The following is a 22,423-nucleotide window of genomic DNA, read 5'->3' on the forward strand; positions in this document are numbered from 1 at the left end:
AGTTGCATCATTCCTAAAACACCTCATTGACGTAGAGCAGAAAGAGGAGCTTGGCTGGAATGATCAGCATTTGTAGGAGGGATTTCATTTTTTTCTTTTAATTGAACAGTTTTCAGGCTGAACTTGACCGCCACTTTACCCCATGAATCACTAAAATACGACAGTAGCTTTATGCATTTAATTGTCTTTTTCATCAACTGCCACAAAATTTATGTTTTCACCCGTATTGTTCTTTCTCTGTAATCCATCATCCTGAAAAGATTTCCCCACTGGAATATTGCTGTTCAGTATTTCCATCTAAAAACTTGGTTTAGACTTCTTCACCCTCACTCCTGCATTTTTATCCAGACTTCAGGTTGCTAACTTTTCACCCAGACACACCCTGCGTTCTGCTCTAACCTCTCACCCACTCTTATCCTTTAAAACCTCAGACAATACAAGTAAACACCTAATTTTTAATTAAAGTTCGTCACACAATAAAACTTCATTGTCTGCGCGGACATTCCCACGGGAATGAAGGAGTCACCACTGAGGAGGAGTGTGTCAGTGTGAAGTTTCATCATCCTCCAGGTTGGGCTCACAAGGTTGTCCTGCCTGTCACATGTAAGATACTTCAGTGCAATAAATATTTGTCAAGAATGAACCATTTTCAGTAGTCAAGGTGACAACAGAAATCACATTATAGAAATAAAAAATTGCACATAAAACACTTAAATTAAAAAAAATAAAAGAAAACAGTAAAATGTAAGGCTAAGAATGAGCACAATATGTAAGAAAATGTGATTGAAAATGTAGAACATAGATTTTCATCAGTTTTTGTGCTTGATTGCACGTAAATATGTGCAAATAACATCAGCGATAAAACAATAGACAAAGAAATGCAAAGAACGTAGCAACACTAGTGTAAAGTAGTAAAGTACACATGTTAGCTTGCTTAGCTAGCATGTGTACTTTTCAAAACAATTACTTCAGATTGTATTGTTAAGCTAATGCTAGTTTGATTGGGATAATTATCTGCAATATAAGCTCTTTAACAACATATTCTAACTAATATTACTTTATATACATCAAATTATAACACAGGATATAGAACTAAGGTAATGCTAGATCAGCAAAGCCGTGTATTTCAAAAAACCAAAGAGCAATCAAAGATATGCTTAAGTTGTCTCCCTCGATTTTTCAAAATATATTTAAATTTATTTCCCTGTTTCTATCATCAGAACACAATGAATTCATAATTTGGATTGTACTTTGGCAAACGAGTGTTTTTTTATATTAAAAATTTAGTGAGCATCTCTCAAAATTATGTTCAAATTCAGGGCACTTAGCACCACACTAGCATTTTAGGGGTTATAGAATAGTGGGGGGAATTTAGATGTAACCGTGTCTGAATTCCTCAAAACCTTTGTATTATATAGCACAGCTAATGAAGTGCTAATTTGGCAAAGTTGTGTAATTTACTGTGAGGAGCCAAGCGGAAGCATGAGAGAAGCACAGATGTTTTCTTTTGAAAAACTGCTTAATTTATTTACAAAAATAACTAGAGTTAAACTGGGCCCATAAAAGAGGTCAACAGATAATAAACTTCAACTCAACATGATAACTGACCTCCAAACAAACACAAGAGGGAAACATGTATACTAACTGATCAAACCAAAACCCCAAAAGGGGTGGGTGACCAAGACAAATGAGAAAACTTATTACAAGAACAAAACCATTTTTTTTTTCCTCTTAGCCAAAATTAACTTTAAATAAGTAACATATAATTTAACAAATCTTAAGAGGTAAATAAACCTAAAACAACTGAATACAAAAGTGAATTAATACTTTTCTTTAAATTCAGTGGTTGAGTCCAATTAAGGCAACTTAGTTCAGCTGAGACCCTCTTGTTGCTGGTCAGGCTCCACCCACAGCAGCTTCCAGGAACCTGTGACTTCATGGTGTGGCTGCTTTTGCAGCCATCACATTTACTTTCAGGAAAAAAAGTTCCACATTTTCAGCCATCTTTAAAATTGTAAGCATGAAAGAGAACGAGATTTGATTTTGTTTAATTCAGTGGTGGACTTGTAGCTCCTTCTCAAGTTCTTATTCTTCATAGGTTTCCCTTTTATATGCTCACTTCGTACTTTTCCTTTTCGCCCTGATTGGCAGATTGGTTTTATGCTAGAAAAATAGGATTAAATTGTGACAATTATTTTAATTCTAAAATCTCAAACACAAGATAAAGACTGTCTTGATGTGCAGCATCAGCTCAGAAGGAGATGGAGAACTTTGAAGTGATACACTGAGAATTGACAGCAACTGTTTCCTCCATGGATGAAGTTTGGTCCGAGGAATACCCAGAGACACATCTCAGGCAGTAGGATTGGATAACAGCGGGAAACTAGATCCAGCGTGCCGATTATTCGAGGTGTTTGCCTGGCAGCTCACCTTGCGCTGTCTGTGATGTTTGAAGTTTCCATAGCTCTGTTGTTTACAGTTTAAGGTGTAAAAACACAAACAGATTTCAGCTTCTTTGTGCTCTCAAAAAAAAAATATTAAAAATTAAGTATTTGTCGATTTATTTACAAAATTATAAAGGTTTAATCCATGCTTGACCTTTCATCTTAAAGTTTAGGATCAGGAAAAAAAAATAGGATTTTTAATTAGGAAGGAAGAATTGCATTTATTTGTTCTTACAGAAATCAAGAAATAAAATACAATCTGGCATTATCATTGCAATCCAAGCTGTTTTATGCTGAATTTAAAAAGTGAAACTTAAAAATAAAAAAATCAAAAGTTTTTTTGTTTGTCCGTGTTTGGTGTTGTTGTTGTCAGACCTCTCTCTGGTTACCATGGTGACAAAGGGTTAGGTGGTCAAACATTGATAAGTGTCCCTCTCACTGCCCCTCCATCACTCTATATCTGGATCTTCTTGTCCTACCTGAGAGCTCCCGGCGAGTTCAGGCCGCCAGGCGTGTCTGCGATCGGCTGATGGGGATTCCGGTTTTTCCAGTCGTCTCCTCCCTGTTTAAGTTGCAGGAGGTCTGACTCCTCTTCAGTCTCAGCGGCAGCAGCGGCAGGAGCAGCAGGAGCATCAGGATGGCATCCAACACAGCAACCATGGGGAACCTTCCCAGCGGAACGGCAGTTTGTACAACCATACCTGACATCCTCTACATCCCTGAACTGGTATGGACTTTCACAGTATTTTTGTTTGATTGATTAAAGAGAGAAAACTATCAGGTAGTGGCAACTACACTGTTTAACTCTGCTTTTATGAACAAATTAAACATTATCCCACCTGTAGCTCAAATATAAACCATATGGATTACTACAGAGGTATAGTTTAAAGACCTTAACTGCTCAGACGAAACAGAACAAGTTTCGTCTCATTCTTTCAGACAAGGTCAATCTTTTTTTTTCAGCACTTGTTTCTCCATTTAAGGAAATTAAGGAGATGTTTGAAGAGCAACGTGAACCAGGAAGGAATAGAAATGAGATGAGGATATGTTTTTTTTCCGCATGTGTAATGATTTTGCAGATTTGATCCGTGTGTGCTGCTTGTGTGATTGTAAGCAATCAAACTGACAACTTTCAAGCTGAAGATTTTAGTACGCCAACTCAAGATAAGCTCAGTCCACTGCACGATTTAACGAAAAAAGGATGTCCTATTTGTTCTGCCTGCCTTAAGAAAACAAAAATGAAGCCACAGTCCAACAAAAGGTAGATTTAAACGGGTGCAAACCAGTGAACCTGCAAGTTAGTGTAAGTATGCGGTTATCGTTACATAAGATCAAGACTTGAGGATCATTTCTTTATAATTTTGGGGGCTTTTCTGTTCCTGTTTTTCTGGTTTTATTTCATTTTTGCTCATATTTATCTGTTTTTGCAGCTTTACACCTGTTTGGACATTGAGTGATGCTCCTTTTGCTTTGCAGTCACCACAACACTACTAGAGAATTTGCCTGTTTCCTCATTTTGGATTAATTGTATTCCCTTAGGTTAGCTTAGGTTAAACTCAAAACAAATTTGTGTTTTTAAAGGAGTAGTAGAGTTCCATTGTTTCAAATGTCTTACAAGAATTAAAATAATTTGATTCTGGAGCTGCAGTTTCTAAACTTGCATTAAGACTTGATGTCTGTTTGCTTCACTTAGCATGCAGAATAAAACTCTCACGTGGAATGTTTTTCTACATGAACTCAGGCCGAAACTGAACAGTAGCAGGTGGAGGAGGGTCGAGCCGTGTGAATAATGCAGCGTGTCAGTCATTGGAGGTGTAGAGTGAACGGTGGTTGCGACACCCTCCTCTTCCCTGCCGATCAAGCTGGAAATGCAGGCTGGACAAAATGATGGAAACACAAGCTGCGGTCACGTGTGCATCGTTAAACAAGGACCTCCAAGGGCTAAACTTGAATGAGAGCTTTGTGGATTAATGGCCCCCTGTTGAGAGTCCAGATGGGTATCATTTTCACCTTTGTGAGCTCACTACAGGAGTAGTGGGAAGAGAATGATAGATGCTTTTGGGAGAGTAATGTTAGAACATCACAAAGAAAGTAATCAATTTATTTGAAAGCTAAAACGATCCCCTGACATTTGTGTGAGCCACGATTTAGTCTAAACAGCAAAAGGAAATGTATTTTTTGATTTCTATTTACACTACAGCAGATTTTTGCACCATGATTCCATGCACTTCCAATCTTTTCTTAAGTTGTTATTTTCTGAAAAACACAAAAACTTTCAGGGATGTGAAGTTTTGATAAAATAGTTGGTTAGGAGAGTCTATGGATGTGCCCATTTTCCCCCTCCACCATAAAAATATATATTTAATTTTTATAGCATTGAAGTTAGATTTCAAAATGGATTTTCCTCTGGATAAGAGAGACATCAGAATGTTCTTCTGTTGAGGACATTTCTAAACCAGAATACCTCCCAATATAGCACTGGATTACCTCATTTAGGCTTTTCAATGATACCAAATAAAAAAGGGAATTATAGTTTTTGGTAGATTCAATACATTGGACAAAATGATACAACATAACCTCCTACTGTAGCTGCGCTGCAGCGAAACAGGAAGAAATGAGGCCTCTCTTTCACTGTTTTCTCCTGTCTCTTTGCCGTTTCTGCAGATCTTTGGTGGTCTAGTGTGGATCCTGGTTGCGTGCACATACGTGGTGCCACACAACCCCCAGGCCTGGGTCATGTTCGTCTCCGTCTTCTGCTTCCTTTTGACATTCATCTGGCTGCTGGTGTTCGCCTGCGGTTCCCACAACAACAGGGGCGTCTGGGCTGCTGCTGTAAGTGTTTATATCCATAAGTTTACTAGTTTACCCAATTTTAATTGGGTTAAAAACAAGTACATAATTATAGTATTTCAATTAATTTAATGTAGATAATTTTAACTGAAGTAATCTTCAGGTTGGTTCATTTTTTTATTACTGTTGTTGGAAATGCTATAGTATTTTTGCTTAAAATCTTAATACCTCACATTACTAATGCTTGGAAATTGGGGCAAAAGCTTCTTTATTTATATAGTTTTGTATACAGTAACAATTAAATCAGTGAAAACAAAAAAAGGGTTTCATACAGCGTGAATACCAAAAGAAAAAAAAATAATCTTACAGATAAAGTCTTTTCTTCGACTAAAGGCCGTGTCACATAACCGCTACATACATTTTGTGCATAATGCACAAATGAAAATTAATTATACAAGAATAAATGTGGAAAAATGTATCACAAATGAACTGCGTTAAAACCCCTGAAGAACTACAAATAAACTGCACAAACAACACATAAATCATTAATTTCTTCACTTTGACACACTTTAAAACTGGGCAGACATCATATTGTGTCAGCACACAATATCGCACGTCGCAGGTCCTTTTGATGCTTTGTTTAAATTTAACAGTCAGATTCCCCGAGTCAGTGCCAATTCTGAGTCAGCTGCTAGGCGCCAGCTGAGGCCCGTCGAAGTGCCCGCTACTGCTGGTGAGATCCGTGAGAAGTGATACGTGTGCCGCAGTATAAAAGTCATACATTGGTGGTACACGCGTGAAAAGTCTGTAAGACGTATGGGGAACGGTCATTGAAAGCCACAAGTTTCCAAATGCATCTGGCAAAAATCCTGCACAATTTCATGGGATTTACGTAATAAATGGAGATAAATTTTGTAAAATATGCATAAACTGTGTAATTCTCAACCGACCAAAACTTTTGAACAGCCCAAAACCAAATTCATGCTAAGTTATTGTAAATCAAAGAACATTAGTACAGGAGCTAGAGCTTTGTTGTTAAAGGGTTTAATTGTATAGAAATTCAAAGAAAGCAAAAGCGTGTTGTAGCAGAACAATGCTAACGTGCTACATCGAATGTTTTAGGTTAAATCTACATCAAAGCACTAATCTTTAAATTGGAGCAATGAAGCTAAATGTTTTTTGAAATGCTACTAAAAAAATATATAACAGAGCACTAAAAGCAAATTTTTGATCAAAGTTCAGGTAAATACTACATAGTTTATCTGCAATAGTATTAAAGAAAAAACAAGAAAGGGTAAATGTTAAGACTGTAGATATTCTTAGATAGTTTACAGTAGCATATTGTTTAATCAATGCTAAATCAAATGCTAAATGCAGTTAAATTAAGTGTAAGACCAAAGAAAAGATGTTGTAAAACACAAAATAGCATTTGAAATAAACACAAAACAATGTTGTAACATTGACAAATGAATTTATCTGTATAAAAAAAAAAGTGCAATAGCAACGGTAAGCTAAAAAATGCTAACAACGCTAACAATGTTACAGTAAGCTGCTGAATCAACTGAAGAAAATGTAAATAAAAGGCAATTCTAATAAGATTTTAGTAAAAATACATTTTTTGTTTAGTGTTATTTTTAAATGAATTAATCAGCAAAATGAAAAGATTAAAGTTGTTCAAAAATATCTAAACTAGCTAAAAAAATGATAAAAATGTCAAACTATCTTCTAATGCTTCATAAGCGGCGAAAAGAAGGCAGAAATAATTTGAAAAAGTTGTTCAGATAAATACTTGACATGCATAAAAATATTAAAGAAGATCCTGAATTAGTTACTTTTGTACAACCCAAAAAGTAGCTATTATTTTTGAAAAAAACATGACTTACATGTCAAATGAAAATGCTTTTTAACTTACTTCGGTAGTGAATGTTTTACTAGAAACATTTCTCTCACACATTCCTCCTCTTTCTTTTTTTACTTTCCTTCTTCAGGACTTTGCTTACCACGGGATTGCAGCCATGCTCTACCTCAGCGCTTCAGTGCACCTGGCTAAAGTGACTTTGGATAAGAACAACCCCATAACTGCAACAGATTCAAAGAACTACAAGCTGGACATCTCTGCTGTGGTGAGTCTGCTTCTGACATGAAAACTCAGTTTTCCTGTTTTACTCTGCAGCTGACTTTTCCCACATTGAGTTTATTAAGAAAAAAAATTAAAAATGTTAAAGAAACTGCATTTTTTTATTTTTTAGATTTTCTCTTTTGGTTTTGTTCATTTATTGCAGTTTTACATGTGCTTTTTCAGTCATTTACTTACAGCAGAAACAAGAATGTAGCATTTTAAGTTTAATTTAATTTGAATTTGTGGTTTGGGGCCAGTTAGTAAATACCTTTAGTACTTTATTGCTACACTCTGGAATTACACACACACAGTTAATGAAAAATACAACAAATTTACATAAAAAGTAAACTCAAATGCAGCTGTGACACCAGCTTTACTATCAGACTTGAACTTGTATGAAATAACCGCAAACATCCCTGTCTCCTTTAAATGACCTCACATCTACTTTTTGTCTGTTCAGCAAAAAAAAGTAACATTAAATTCAATTTTTGATCAGCATACTATATTTTTAAGCCTATATTGATAGTCAAAATAGCACTAAACTAGATTTTTCAAGATCTAGGCAGCATTATTAGGGATTTCTAGATTAGATGCAAACCTAATAATTTATAAAGCACCTTTTGTTAGTCATTAAGGTGCCATTTATGTGACTTTTACATCAATCTTGAGCGCTAGATCTTCACATATCTGTAGATAACAAGCACAGAAGTCATAATTGAACAAAAACAACATCAAAAGTTTTTATTGTATGCCTTGTAAAGATAAAAAACGTATTCCTACTTGTGCATTTCCTCACTATTTAATCCAGTTTTATTGAAGTTAATGCATCTAAACCTTCAAAGGTTTCTTCTTGGAGCATCTTTTGTGACAAAACAGACAATAAACCTTAATGAAATCCAGACATGAAAGCTAAAGTTTCATAAATGCATCATATCGTGCATTTTTTTAACCGATATGAGACATTTTTCCATCATAACATCTATTAAAATCTGTTTTCACCCTCTCAGGTGTTCTCGTACACAGCGACGCTCCTGTACTTCGTCCACACCATCCTGTCGGCCATTCGGTGGAAATCTTTCTAAAAAGTGTCCCTCCTGCTGAGCTGCATCTCACGTAAACAGCATTTATATTTCTCCGCACAAGTCATGAAGAGGATGCAACACCCGGCTCATCTCAGCAGGACTCTGTGCTGTTGCACAGCTCTGATAGATTCTGCTGCATTGCTGTTCCGAGATCATAAAAATGACTCAAAAACCAAGTTTAAGGGTTAATTTCCTCTGAAAGTCTCATCAAATGTTGTAAAACCAGTGATTGCTACTTTCCATCTGACATTTATTTAAAATTGTTTTGTGTTTTTTTTAATATCTCACCTTAAGAACAAATCTACAGTTTACAGCAAAGAGCTCCTAAAAGCTCCACCAATCAGGTGCCTTTGTTTCAGCTCAGGTGTTTCTGTTATGTTTAAAAAGTTTTTCCTTTATTAAATCCTTTTCTTTTGGAATTGTTCTTTCACTTTGAATTGATTAAACTGCTCTGGGTATTTATTTTTATATTTTTATAAAACTATTATGCTGTCAAATACATGAAAAATGATCAAAATGAAAAATACATAAATTTGTAAAATAATATAATGGGAAGCAAAAAAAAGGCTTTTTAATCATCTGTCGACTTTTTTGTAATTCTTTACAAAACCAATAAAATAATAAACACAAATGATTTTTGTGCAATTTATGAGTTTGTTTTTTTTTTAACATAGCAGGCAAGTATTGATTTTTTTTTTCTTTTACTTGCCTCTGAAGAAAAGAACAACATAAAAAATAGATCTAAAGAAGACACTTGAATGCCTCAGAAGTTCACTTCCAGGTCAAACAAGCTAAGCAGGTTTTTTTTAAAAGTCACTTAGAGCTTTTGTTTAGGGATTTCAATGGCCTTCATCAGTCTGGAAAGAGGATCGTTGTTGATTCAGTGGCCTGTGAGAAGTGTTTCTTCCAGGAAACAAAGGATAACATCTAAAACTATAAGCAAAAATGGAAATTTTGCTAATTTTAAAGCCAAATTGGAGATATGTAGGAGCTCCAAATGCTGTTTAGGTTTCTCCCTAGAATTAGGGCCTTCTCCTTACTTTGGTTATTTTACTATAACATGAAAATGACCATCACAGCAGACAACACACATGATCAATCCATCATTACTGTCTAATGTGTGGAAGTACTTTGGATTTTGCAAAGACGTGACCATAAAGTGAGGCATCATGTTCAGTTTGTATTATTTTAATGTGGTAAAACAACAGTGGGCTGAACTTTATAAAACTAAAATGTGAATAAGTGTGCCATTTATTCTTGTTTACTTGTTTATTTGTACACATATTAAAGTTACATATGATTATCTTGCAAGAAACACAAGAAATGTGAAAAACTTTACCTGCACTGTTCAGTATTAGGTATTTATCTATGAGTCACATGGTTGAATCTTTGGCTAAAGTTCTGGATCAATTTAAAGTCAGTGAATTGGATCGTTCAAAATGATCCAGTATCAACTATGAATCAGATCGACGACCACATATTATTATATAAATCAAATCGTTGTTAAATTTAATCTTTGTACCCCAACTAAGAGAGAGATCATTTATATTAGTTTTTTTTTTTTTTTTGTGACTGACTTCTTTAGCCTAACTGCCCGAGCCACCATTGAAAAACAAAAAACTATGTTGCTTTTGTATTTTAATTAATCAAACCAGCATTTTTTTATTATATACTGTTTAAGGGCATAATCTTAATCACACGGTATTTCTGTATTGGCCTTGTAACACTGTAACACCTCCAGAGGGAGTACCAGAAGATGTTTCTGTTACATTAAAGAACAACATTTTTAAAGAAAATACACAAAATCTTCTGTATAAGATTCTGGTGGATAGCTGTCAATGAAAGGTGTACATACTGCCACCTAGTGTATGGGAGGAAGCAGTGACAGTTGTGCTCACATCTGCTTTGGAGAAATGTTTCACATCAACATTCTCTGTTTTTTTCCCCCTATTTTGTGGCACTTTGCTCGTGCTGTGATGTGACAATAATATTTTCAAACATGTCCTCAAATTATTAACAAAAAAATGTCTTTGAATTTAACCAAAGGTTCTGGTTATCATTTGAAAGCTAAAATTCGATTTAAGGTCAAGCTACAGGAATTAATATGTGTAAAAAAACATTGTATTTTAGTGTGTCTGTGTGTGTGTGGCGTCTTGACTTGTGTTTACTCAGTGTTTCACTCCATTAAACCTGGTTTCATGTTCTAGTTGTTGGCCTGATCGCTTTTCACAAGCGAGCAGGTCCACCTCTGAGCGTTCTGAACTTGGCAAACCGTGGTTGTCATTTGTGACACCGTAATTAGGTTGACCAAAAACATTCTCAACAAGAAAAATATTTATTAACAAGGGCGCATTAGTGTTTTGTGAATATTTATCACCTCCTGATGTCTAATCATGAAGAGGGAAAAATAATTAATTCATCATATTATAATCATGTTTTTTCGTGATTTTTTTTTAAATAAAAATGTTGTATTAATTGAAAAAAAAAGTTTTCAGAGCAAGGATAGGCAAACTTAGACCCAGGGGCCACATGCGGCCCGTTAAACTATTTATTCTGGCCTCCCAAGCTGAAGTAATTAAGGTGTCCCCCCATAAATGGTGCACTGCAAATATATTGACTTTTGTTATTTTGCAGAAATTTATGCTGCATTCATGCTGCACAAGGATTTGTTGTTTTTCTGACACTCCTGTGTTTTCTGATCATTTTTCTGATCATTCCAACACAACATGAATGCAGCTTTTTAAGTTCACATTTTTCCCTGGAAGACATAAACCCATCGATGCAACTGGAAAAAGAAAAAAAATCTCCAAATGTTCTTTGTAAATAATGTGTATTAATTTCCAATTAAAATTAAAACACGTTTTCGTCCAGATTCCATGTTACTTCTCTCTCTTATGAGGTGGATTCCCTAAACACACCCCGCATCTGCTCCTGGTCTGGCCCTTGTGACGAATTTTACAACTATTTGTGGCTCATGAGTCAAAAAGTTTGCCCATCCCTGTTTCAGAGACACAGACCAGCCTGAAAGTGGTTCTCCTTGATGTTCTGTGCCAAATACTGAACTGGTTCCTGTGGAACATGGAGGCTATGAGCCTCATGAATGCAAAGAAATTGAAACGCTTATAATACTTTTTAAAAAATAAACATGTCATTGAAGTAACTAAGTTATGAATGTCCTTCGCATCCATGAGATCAAGAAAACTTGATAAGTGTAACTTATTACTTTAGCCTGGTTAGTTCCAGTTAATATTAACGCTTTCTAAACTCACGGATGAGTTTAGAAAGCTCAAATAAATCCCTGGACGATAAAGGGTTAATATCAAAGTATGAATCATTCAGGGATTTAGCATAAGGAGTGTTTCAATTATGTAACACCTTTTATCCTCTACAACTGCTAACACCATCAAAGTTAGTGTGTCCAAATTCCTACATGACGTTCACTATTTTCGTAGTGCTGTCTGAATAATTTCAAACTCAAGTGCCCTAGAAATTTCACAGAAATCTCTTTGGAAAAACCAGTGTGCATCATAGTGCTCACTAGATTGGTAAATATAGACCACAATGCATTGTGTTTGAACGATTCTGGTGAAAGAAAATGTTTTTAACTTAGATTTAATATAAACCATCCATGTTTTTATCTTCAGAATACAATGGATTTATAAATAATCTTCTGAAAATGCTCGTATTGAATACGTTTTTACTTCGTGAAATTGGTGACGTCACATTTGCTGTTAAAACGTAGTGAGCATGGTGTCTGAATTGCATAGAAGTTGAAGCAGAAAAAGCAACCCCAAAACACATCCCAAGACATGCAGATCTTTAAAACATGACATAAACTGAGATGGTTTTTGTTAATCAGGGCCTGCAGCAGGTCGGTGAACTGTAGCTGTGATGGATAATTGATGAGGATAAGCGGGAAGTGATAATAGAGGAGCATCTCCATGAAACCAAAGAAGAGAACTGTCTGAACTTCATCAATATTCACCACAATGTTAAAGTTCTGTCACAGTTCTGTTTGCGTTGATAAAAAACTACACAAGCATGAGAAGATTTAACTACGACTCACAAACATGATCAGGTGATTGTTTTATTCCAATCAGCCTCACTAAGTGCAAAGAAGGGGTTTAAATCTAATATGATTATATATTTTATTTAACATTATCGTTTTTACAGCAACAAAATTAATATCAATGTTTTGTATTTTATAAGTACATTTGCTTCAGAGCTTCATGTGGTTCAAAAGTTAAAACTCTGCTGTCCCCTGTGGGCCAAATTAGGATATAACATAAGTGTGACCAAACATCTTTGATCTTTATGGAAACAAATCATAGTATATAGCTTTTTTTTTTTCTTTTGTTCTGTTTAGTGAAGGGGTAAAAATCAGCTTTAAAATCTGAGAAATGTATTTTTCAAAACTTAAATGCAAATTGCCTTGAGAGAGTTTGATACATCTATTTTAACAGTTTTATTTAAACTGTAAACCACAAAATGAAGAAAATATCATGACAAAATGGCAAAACATGAATTAATTGTTTCCATTTTTAATTAAGATATTAATACATTTTAAAAATGACATATAGATTTTTTTGTTATTGACCTTTTTTTTTAGTCTTTGCAAAATATGTAAGCATTAAAAGTTAGATTAATGAATTAACAAAATAAAAAAAAAAATGTTGAACACATTTGATTAGATAAAAGCAGTTAAAATTTGTTCAGATTGCTTTAACCTTTTAACACTTGAGATGTTGCCGGCAATGCTAAAATAACAAACACTTCTTAATATACCGTAACTTTTGAACTGTGAACACGATAAATTCAATTCCAGCAGATTCTGACATTGATCATGTTTACGGTTCAAAAGTTACGGCAAGTCAAAGAAGCTCCGGTGTTAAAGGGTTAAAAATAATGTTATAGAATGTTATGACTAAGTGGGAAAAAAAGCAATTTATTCTCAAGAACAAAACCATACGAAAAAAGTGCTTTTTATTTGTCGATGTCAATTAAATTACACATCATAACTGATTAATGACAGGCACCATTACAACAGGATGTGAGGTAGTTTCTGTCAATTTTTCTATACATTTAATCAAGTTTCATGTCATTAAAATGTCTTTATTTGAAATCCTAAAAGCAGAAAACCTCTCGGTAACATAATATTCACAAAACATCATTTTTGAACCTAATTAAATGTACAAAATGGCATCGATAAAACCCAAAAAGAAAAACTGTATTCAATATTTGTTTCCATATTTAATTTTTAAGAATTATCCTATCATACATACATATTTTTTAGCTTAAATTACAAAAACACAACAACTTTAAGAACAGGTTTTACTTCTCAATAAAGCAAAGCAGCAAAATCAAAAACCTTCACTGAATGGAGCCAACCTTTGGCTGGGAAACAGAAAACAAGCGTCCATTTGATTGCATCTGTGATTGTCAACAGTTGGTTTTTACAGGTGAATTTGTGAGCAGCTTCTTCTTCAAGCCAGCTTGGTGAGAGTTATGCTGCCCTTAATCCATAAGGTGTCGATGTTGCCGAGCGGCTTCAGTCTGTGGTCAAAATCAAAGAGCTGATGGCCGTCAACAATTCCGCGAAACCGACTGTGTTCACAATGAAGCTCAATCTGCAGATAGACAGAAGGATTGGGCTCATTTAGGTTCAAAGTATGTCTTTATTTAAATCATGTTGGATCAAGAGCAGATGAAAACTGGATGTTTGGAAAAGCTTGAGCTTGTGATGCAGTAATTGTCATGGGCGGGGCAAAGTCTCCCTGCTCTGCTACAGTTCTTAAGCATCCACTTAAATAGATCCATCAACGTCTTCGTTTTACTCGTCTGAGCTGCCATCTTCCTCAAAGCTGTACGGCTGGATGGCTCTGATATTATTCAGCATTTCTTTTAATTTATTTTTTGTTTTGTGTTTTATGCTACGCTAATGTTAGCTTGGGCTCATGAGATGCTATAAGCTAGCATGAGAGAGGGTAAATAAAAGGCTGATGGGAAATTAACGGAGCAAACTTCCATACCTATAGTCCCGCCCACAACTCAGAGGCAAATTTCTAATGAGTTCCTGTTGCGCTGCAGAAAATGTCTTGAAAAACGACACAGGATTTTTGATTATGGCAAAAAAAAAAAAACTGCATAATCATAATAAAAAAAAACATTTTTACAATAAAAAGTGGCTAATCCAACTTGAGTTCACTCATTTGATCCACACCAGAGTTTAGGTGAACTTTCATATCAGCCAAATAAGTCAAATAAAGCTATAACAAAACTCCCCCCACCCGTCTGTGAGCCAATGAAGAGTCCCACCTATTCAAAATTAGCCAATTGAAAAAAATAAAAAAGCCACTTTATAATATTTTTAAAAACAAACCAAAAAGAGGTAAAAAAAAAAAAGCAGAAGTATTCTATGTTGCAAATATAAGACAAACAATAGTTAATATAACCTTTTAAATACCTTCACAAGGCAACAAACTGTAAATCACACACTATTTGTGCAACACTTTTCTAATTTCTAATGATTAGAATAGTTAAACTGGTACCTTAAACGGTTGGTCTTTGATGAATGGAAAGAAAGGAACAGCTTTCTCCAGGTCCCCCCAGACTCCAGAGATGCACGCTTTCCGGAGGACTTGTTGGTCCTTGAAGCGAACACACAGCTCCAGCGCCACATTGGGTGGAGGCTCTCTGGACGTCCCACGGCCACATGTCAGAGCGATGTAAAACCTAAAAGAAGAAGGGCAGGTGTCAATCTGAACAGTTTCACACTTTTGGTTTAAGTAAATTATGTCATATGGACATTTTTTAAGGACTCATTACATTTTATCAGGTTAAATAAAATGAATATGTGAAGTTGGTGGACCTCTCTTGCGTCTAATACAAATGTTTTTGATGAGTGTTTTTTTAATATTTATAAATCACTACAATTTTTTTTTATTGTATGTTTTCAGATGTTGTTGACCATAAATGAGCATGAGTTGTGGTTAATATGCTGAATAAATGATACAAAGTAGGATTAAAAAGAGGAGAGTCTCAATTAACAAAAGAAGAAAAAACCTTAAAAAATTGTGAAAATTGTGTTTACTGGTTATATGCAATTCATTTATGATTTGTGCATCAATTACATAATTCTAACGTGATATGTGTATATAAAAGCTATATATTGGTGGTTTATGCATTAGACAAACATGGACATATGTCAGTCATGGAAAGCCACAAATTTGCGTATGCTTCTGGCAAAACTCGCCCACAATTGCATATAAACTACATAAAATACTAGTAAACCCTCAACAGACATCTGCACACATTGACAAACACAAGAAACACTTATGAATTATGTATTTCACGCATGTATCACAAAAGACTGAAATTTCATATGTGGGAGATCCTCAAAATGTATGTAGAGGTTGTATGACACACATTTTAATAGCATCTATTTTAAAATTCATTGATTTCCTCTTTTTGAAAAGGTTTTTAAGCAATTTTAAGCAAACCATCAAAAATGGACATGACAACAATCCAGGCTAATTTTAGAGCACACTTTATGAAATTAAGATGTTTCCAAAGTTTTGCACTTGGTTAGAATAACAACCTTAAAAGCAAAAGTGTAGAAATTAGTGATGGAAACTCAACTTCTGTATGACAGTTCACTATCCATCTATGTACGAGAAGTTTCTGGACAGTGGGAGTCCATATGAGTCCATTACATTTTTGTCGTTACTAATCAAAATATTCTTAATTCTTGTGGGGATTTGTACAAATAATGACCAATAATAGTGTGCTAAACCCTTTAAAAAAAATGATGGAATAACATATCAATTTAGACAATTGAAAAGAAGAGTAAAAGTAATAACTGCACCGATCAGGATGAGGGTCCACGATGCCCACGACAACAATCTTCTTCCCTGGATGCAACCCTCCCGAGATGTGACCTCGGAAAGGAACCGTCTGAAGAACAACGGAGAAAAGTGACATTAAAAATGTTTGTAAATGAACGTCCAAAAACAAACCTACAGTAGGATAAACTCACAAAATTTTTGATGTGATCATCAGAAAATATCAAATCTAGACAGTCTGAGCCATTCTGTGTACTAACAAGTAGTGAATAAAGCACAATAGACAATGACAATCAAAAACAATGTAATTTATTAATTTATAATTTGTATTAATTTTAATTTATATTATTTATAAATACTAGACAATCATAGTAAGTTTCTGATGCAGTTAAAGATCAACTCCAATGAAATTTTTGTTTTTGCTGTTTTTAACATGTTCTTGCAGCATTTTTCTCGCAATGGAGGACATATATTAAGAAAATTAAGCTTAAAATTGCACTTTCTTCAGTTCGTTATGGATCAGGTAAAGGAAAGAAGTTGAAAAAAGTTTGTATGTGTGACTTAAAAGCTACTACAGAAGGCTAAAAGCTCCCTGCTACGCTCCATTCTGATGTATCTGCTTGTAGACGACTAGATCGTCTTCGTTTTCCTCATCCTAGTTGGCTCAGAACTGTACTTTTTGTTGCCCTGGTAATGTTAGTTTGGGGTTGTGAGGGGCCGTAAGCTCCACAACTTTGAGGCAAATTTCAAATTAACTTTTAGATTTTGGCTAAAAACAGCAAAATAATAATTAAAACAACCGTATTAGATCAAAATGTGATCGGAATGGGACTTTAACATAAATTCACTGGTTTAAAAAACAAAAATTTAAGAACATAATTCTAAAATTTTAAATAAGGTAAAGTACATAAAATGCAGCTTTAAATGCACTTATTTGTTGTTTTCTAAATGTCATGTATCTAGGATTTTTACTGATTTAATCCTATATGGGTTTTTTTTAGATAATAAAGTCCATATTCTTGTAAAACATACAATACAAACAAGGCGTTGTGTTTTCTTCAGAAACTGGAATGATTCAGGATCTCTAGATTTCTTTTTTTTTATCTTTATGGTAGTTTATACACAAATAGAATTTCATGGTTTTTTTTGTTGTTGTTGTTTTTTTTTTTTTTTTGGCTCAGGTTGCTTGAATTACCAGTTTTCTTCCTGGATCTTGGTCAGGGCAGCGAGTGCTTCCTTTGCTTTCATCAGTCTCATTTCTCTGAGGCAAACTCCATCTCTGAAAAATATATATTTTAATCCCATTAGTCAAACTATTTTCATCCATTTGTCTCTTTGTGGGAGTACCTTTCAAATTTCAGCTGTGATGTGTGGATTTCTGAATTACAAGCTGAAAAGTTTGTGTTTCACTACATTTACCACAATCCTTTGTTTCTATACCGGGTCATCCTAGGTAGCCACACTTCCAGAGATAAGTTCAACATAAAAGTTAAAGAAAAACCAGAAGATGCAGGTACGTCATTCAAAATAACACTCAAACGAATCGACTTAGAAAATTTACATTTGTATTTAAATAAGGCAAATTGCGTAGTAGAAATAGACTTAATGTATCACTGCATGTAGCATGCTAATGCTAATGTTATCATGCTGGGCTACATCTATTTTCAAACTTAGTATAAAGGCAAAATATAAAGTGAATTACTTCCTCTAACTTCAGAATTTAAGAAGTTATTAATAAAATTAAAAAAAGTTATAAAATAAAATCAATAAAAGAATTTACACATTTGCTGTAAAAGATCAACTTTTTTTAGGTATTTGAACTTTAACTCTGTATTCAAAAATGTGCCTCATTTTGTATTTAAATACATTTTGCATTTTCATATTCTGACTATTAACATTGTTAAATAATTAAGTGTAGTCTGTTCTTTTTCCACCTTTCTCGGCGTGAAGCTTAGAAAAAAAAGAATTTTAATTGAAAACAAACTGAAATAATATATGAAAGAACTATAGTCTCATCAGAATCCAACTTTTTTTTTACATTGAATTTATAGCATTTTTTTTTATCCTGCAAATAATTTACCCACCAAAATTAATCTCCAGAAATTTACCTGCAGAAATGTCATAAATTCAATGTTAAAAATAGTTGTATTCTGATTAGATCAGGGGTCACCAGCCTGGTGTCTGCAGGTATCTTCTTGAAAATTTAAAAATATTTATCAGCAGCTAAAATTCTATTATATTCTGTTGCTATTTTTTAAATTACACTTGCATTTACATAGATTTAAACATTAAAACATCTTAAAAATGTGTTTATGATACATGAACTTTAGACATGTTTAGGTGACATCTCACCTACTATGTTCAAAGATCATAAATTTAGTTAGAAATGCTGCAGATTTGGTCATTAGTTTAGAATGTGACAAAATTGATTTTTCTTTAACATTACATAAATGATAAATATGGAACAACATGGTGAAAATGGGACATTTTTCCCATGAAATGTAAGAGATCATCTGAAAATGTAACAATGACTGAGATTATTTAAATGCTGAATATTGATATTTTTTTCTTAGCTTGTTATTGTTGATAATTGTTGAGATAAATCAGTGTCTTTACATAGAAGAATATCATTATTCATTATTAATAATGCATAACTAAAGGCAAACTGAGCAAATTTGTTATTTCGAAATGGTAGCCCTTTGTATGGCTCAGTACTCATGAAGTAGCTCTCAGTTTCAAAAAGGTTGGTGACTCCTGGATGAGACTATTTTCCTTTCATATAATTAGAGTTCAAACCATTACGTGTTATTTGGGTCCCTTTTAGCCATAGTCAAGACATTGAGCTCCTCTCGGAGCTAAAACTCCCCAAAAGACAATGTTTCTCTTTACTTCAACTCATTAGCAACACCAACATTTAGATATTTCACAATATTTGAAATACTAGATGTTTTTGTTTTTGGCTAACATACACAATTCTGTCTACTAATTTCAAGGTTTCAAACCAGCTGTCAACTCTAAGACTTTTATTTTGATAGTGCACAGTGTAACTTTGTGTTTATATAATAGGTGCTGCTTATTTTTGCCAACTTGACAAACTTCACATGTTTTAAAACCAAGATTTCTCAAGTTGCGTCTAAACTAAAGCCTCAAAAGTTCAGCTGATTTTTTTAAGTTGAAAGTTTTAGCAGTTTGTAGAAATGTTTTCTCCTGGTTTTAGTTTGAAGTGCTGCTGGCAGCTCTGTGGACTCACCTTCCTGCCCTGCGCTGTCACTCTCTGGGATTCAGCCATGTTCACCTACAGCACACAGACAGAAGCTTCATTTCCAGTTTTTCCACCTCTGACGTCTGCCCTCGTCTGAAGCAAAGCCTCCAGCTGCCCTGCAGCCCTCAGAACCCGGCTGGGATAATCAGCTGCATGCCTTTCTCGCTCAGGTCACCAACAAGCGGACTCTTTGTTCAGCTGGAACTGCAGTAAACTCCCACTTCCTCTGTTTGGATTCTTCCAGGAAAACAGGTTATTCCTCTAAAAAAACTGGCCAGGGGAAAAGTTTGATCTAAAGAGACAATGGAAACTGCTTTTATCTAAAGGTGTGTCCTTATTTAAACTGAAAGTGGAGAAAACAGCAGATAAGAAGAAGATACTGAAGTGAAATTGTGTCAAAGATCTGATGTAATACAAGATGTTATCGTGAATTGTGAATTGTAAATAATAAAGTCATTTTAATTGATAAGAAATTATAAGATATTAAGATTTATAAAGAAGGTGTTCCATACAACTTTCAAAGAGATAAAAATAAACTAAAAAAGCAGTTAGATATTAAAATAGAATATTTACAGCCCAATAACATTTTTTTGCTAGTTCTAAGCAAATAATTTGTGTTTTTCACGTCTGTTTTGTAACAAATTATTATTTATTTTGATCATAGTGACTAATTTTAGAATAAAATGAGAATACAATCTTAATACAAATTGGTCCATCTTAATAAATCCTCAAAAAATTAGAAAATAAATCTAAAATAATGTATCCAAAATAATGACAATGAATGTGAGGCTAACTTGTAAACATTTATTAAAATTTGAAATAATTTCCTTAAACTTAAGCCAAAAATTACTGTAAAATTTGATTTTTTTTGTTTTTTTTTATTGTCAAGAGTCAATAATTTTAACTCAATACTTCCTTATTATTTCCTTATTTTTAACTCTTAATGAGAAAAGAAATTTCAACTGAACTAATTTTGAGAAAAGCTTGAAAAAGTGTAAACAAGTTATTTATCCTGAATGTCTAAAACAATGTTTTAAATCTTTGCAAGTCTCACACGATAAATTAGAATAGAAATGCTTTAAAAGATAAAGAAAGTTTAAAAAAAAGTTATTCTAAGCTATGGCTTGGCTTTTCTGCAGGTCTTCACTTCTAAAAAAGTTGTGCAAATATTAGAAGAAAATTAGAATATTAGAAGAAAATAGAGAAAATTGCTGCTAATTAAACCCAAACATAGATAAATGGTCAAATTAAGTCATATGCTAAACTACATCAGGTATTGAAAAATAGCTGGAGAAACTGAATAAAGGACTAAGTAATGTTTAAATAAACGCTACATTTTCAGCTACAAAATGTTATAAACAGTAAATGTTAATCTCTAAACCCTGAAATTATCTAAAGAGTAGGAAGTGAAAGAAAACCACCAACTTTCCTCTATTTTGCTGTGCAAACTATCAAATGTTGCTTATAGGCTAAATGTTGGAAATGTTTCATTAAATCTTCAAGCAAAAGTTGGATAAGAAAGCCAAACAATTTAAAAAAAAAATAAAGAAAAACCTAAATAAATTCTTCAAATCACATTTGAAACATCATTTACAAACGAGTTAGGAGCAAAAAAGTTAAAGCTAAACTTACTTTCATGTTTGAAATGCTGCCAAAAAAGACAGCAGATGAAAAGTTAAATGATACTGAGAAATATTTAGACAAATAAAATGAATTAAGATGCTAAGAAAACTTAAAATACATTTTTAATAAACTCATGTTTGATTTGCTTCTCTTGACTAGTTTAAAAAAAAGCTGTAAACAAATATTAGCAGAGATAAACAAAGTCCTTTTCCTCAAAAGGCCAAACGAGATCCAATCATTCTTTTCATATTTTTCTTGCTTCATTGATTTTTCCAGGTCAGCAGCCGATGTGTTTCCACACTTATGACTGCAGTGAGTTGATGGTATGTGAGCATGTAATGAATGAAACCAAAGAAACCCTAAAATATCTCCATGCAATAAACACAATTTAATATGTTAAACTACTCACCGAGTCTCCAGCTGAACAAAGAAGCTCATTTTTCTGTATGATTTTTTCCATTTCATTATGAATTTGTGAGGCTTTTTTTCTTTCTAGCTAGAGTGAAAGAATGAGAGGAAGTCCTCAGAGGAAAGGGCGGAGCCACTGCATGACAGGAATGCAGAGAGCAGCTAAAAAGCATGTCATTATGGGTTTTAATGAGCCCTTTACTGCTGCAGTTTAACTTTTTACAACCTAAAGAACTGAGACATATTCTATACTTAAACATAAATGCCTGCTTGTGTCAGTCAAGTCAAATAAAATCAAAACTATTGTAATACCATTGGTAACTTTTAAAAATTAGGAATATTCTTTAAAGATCCATCTTTTGATCTATTTTAAAAGCGTTCCAAGTGATCTTTTAATTTTGATTATGCTGTTTTTAGCCAATATCAAAGAGCCTGTGTTGTTTTCAAGGACATAGTTTCTGCAGAGCAGCAGGAGGATTAGAAATGAATCTGAGTTGTGGGGGGTAAGACCGCCCCTTTCCCATCCTCCCTTTGTTCACGTGCTCTCCCACTAGCGCTGACAGCCCTTCGCAGCTCAAGCTAACATTACCGATGCAACAAAAATAGTGAACAATATCTGATTTATCCCGCCGTACGTTTTTGTACTAGATGCCAGCTCAGACGAGGAAAACAAAGACATTAATGTCCCCAAGAATGGATGTTGTGGCCCACCAAGTGATCTTTTTCAATCGACATTTTTTTGTCTGCTTCATTTTTTTGTCTGCTTCTGATTCACAATTTAAATAAATACTAAAGTGCAATTTAAGCTTAATTTTATTTGTGTATGTTCTCCATAATCAGAAAAATGCCAAAAG

The 22,423-nt window shown here is 33.9% G+C and overlaps 2 protein-coding genes across 6 annotated transcripts; one reads left to right on the forward strand and one right to left on the reverse strand.

The window, feature by feature from the left end:
- The first annotated feature begins 1,891 nt into the window (after nt 1-1,891).
- LOC112157305 (myelin and lymphocyte protein) lies at nt 1,892-8,881 on the forward strand. Of its 4 annotated transcripts, none has more exons than XM_024289981.2 (5): nt 1,892-2,014; nt 3,016-3,171; nt 5,109-5,276; nt 7,223-7,357; nt 8,361-8,881. In XM_024289981.2, the coding sequence occupies exons 2-5, from the start codon at nt 3,082-3,084 to the stop codon at nt 8,433-8,435; spliced, it is 468 nt and encodes a 155-aa protein (XP_024145749.1). In that variant the 5' UTR covers nt 1,892-2,014; nt 3,016-3,081; the 3' UTR covers nt 8,436-8,881. The 4 variants fall into 4 exon arrangements, with proteins under 4 accessions (XP_024145749.1, XP_036069421.1, XP_024145751.1 ...); XM_036213528.1 differs by having other exon boundaries at nt 1,894-2,014; nt 2,929-3,171; XM_024289983.2 differs by having other exon boundaries at nt 1,907-1,923.
- Nucleotides 8,882-12,774: 3,893 nt separating this feature from the next.
- On the reverse strand, nt 12,775-21,837 carry LOC112157306 (galectin-related protein). Of its 2 annotated transcripts, none has more exons than XM_024289984.2 (6): nt 21,571-21,837; nt 19,527-19,571; nt 17,472-17,555; nt 16,300-16,388; nt 14,984-15,167; nt 12,775-14,062 (listed from the first exon to the last, which is right to left on the reverse strand). In XM_024289984.2, exons 1-6 carry the CDS (start codon nt 21,619-21,621, stop codon nt 13,919-13,921), a joined length of 597 nt encoding a protein of 198 aa, XP_024145752.1. In that variant the 5' UTR covers nt 21,622-21,837; the 3' UTR covers nt 12,775-13,918. The 2 variants fall into 2 exon arrangements, with proteins under 2 accessions (XP_024145752.1, XP_036069436.1); XM_036213543.1 differs by having other exon boundaries at nt 19,527-19,830; nt 21,571-21,634.
- Between the last annotated feature and the right edge of the window lie 586 nt (nt 21,838-22,423).

The sequence above is a fragment of the Oryzias melastigma genome, linkage group LG1 (genome assembly GCF_002922805.2).
Source record: "Oryzias melastigma strain HK-1 linkage group LG1, ASM292280v2, whole genome shotgun sequence".
NCBI classification, from domain to species: Eukaryota; Metazoa; Chordata; class Actinopteri; order Beloniformes; family Adrianichthyidae; genus Oryzias; species Oryzias melastigma.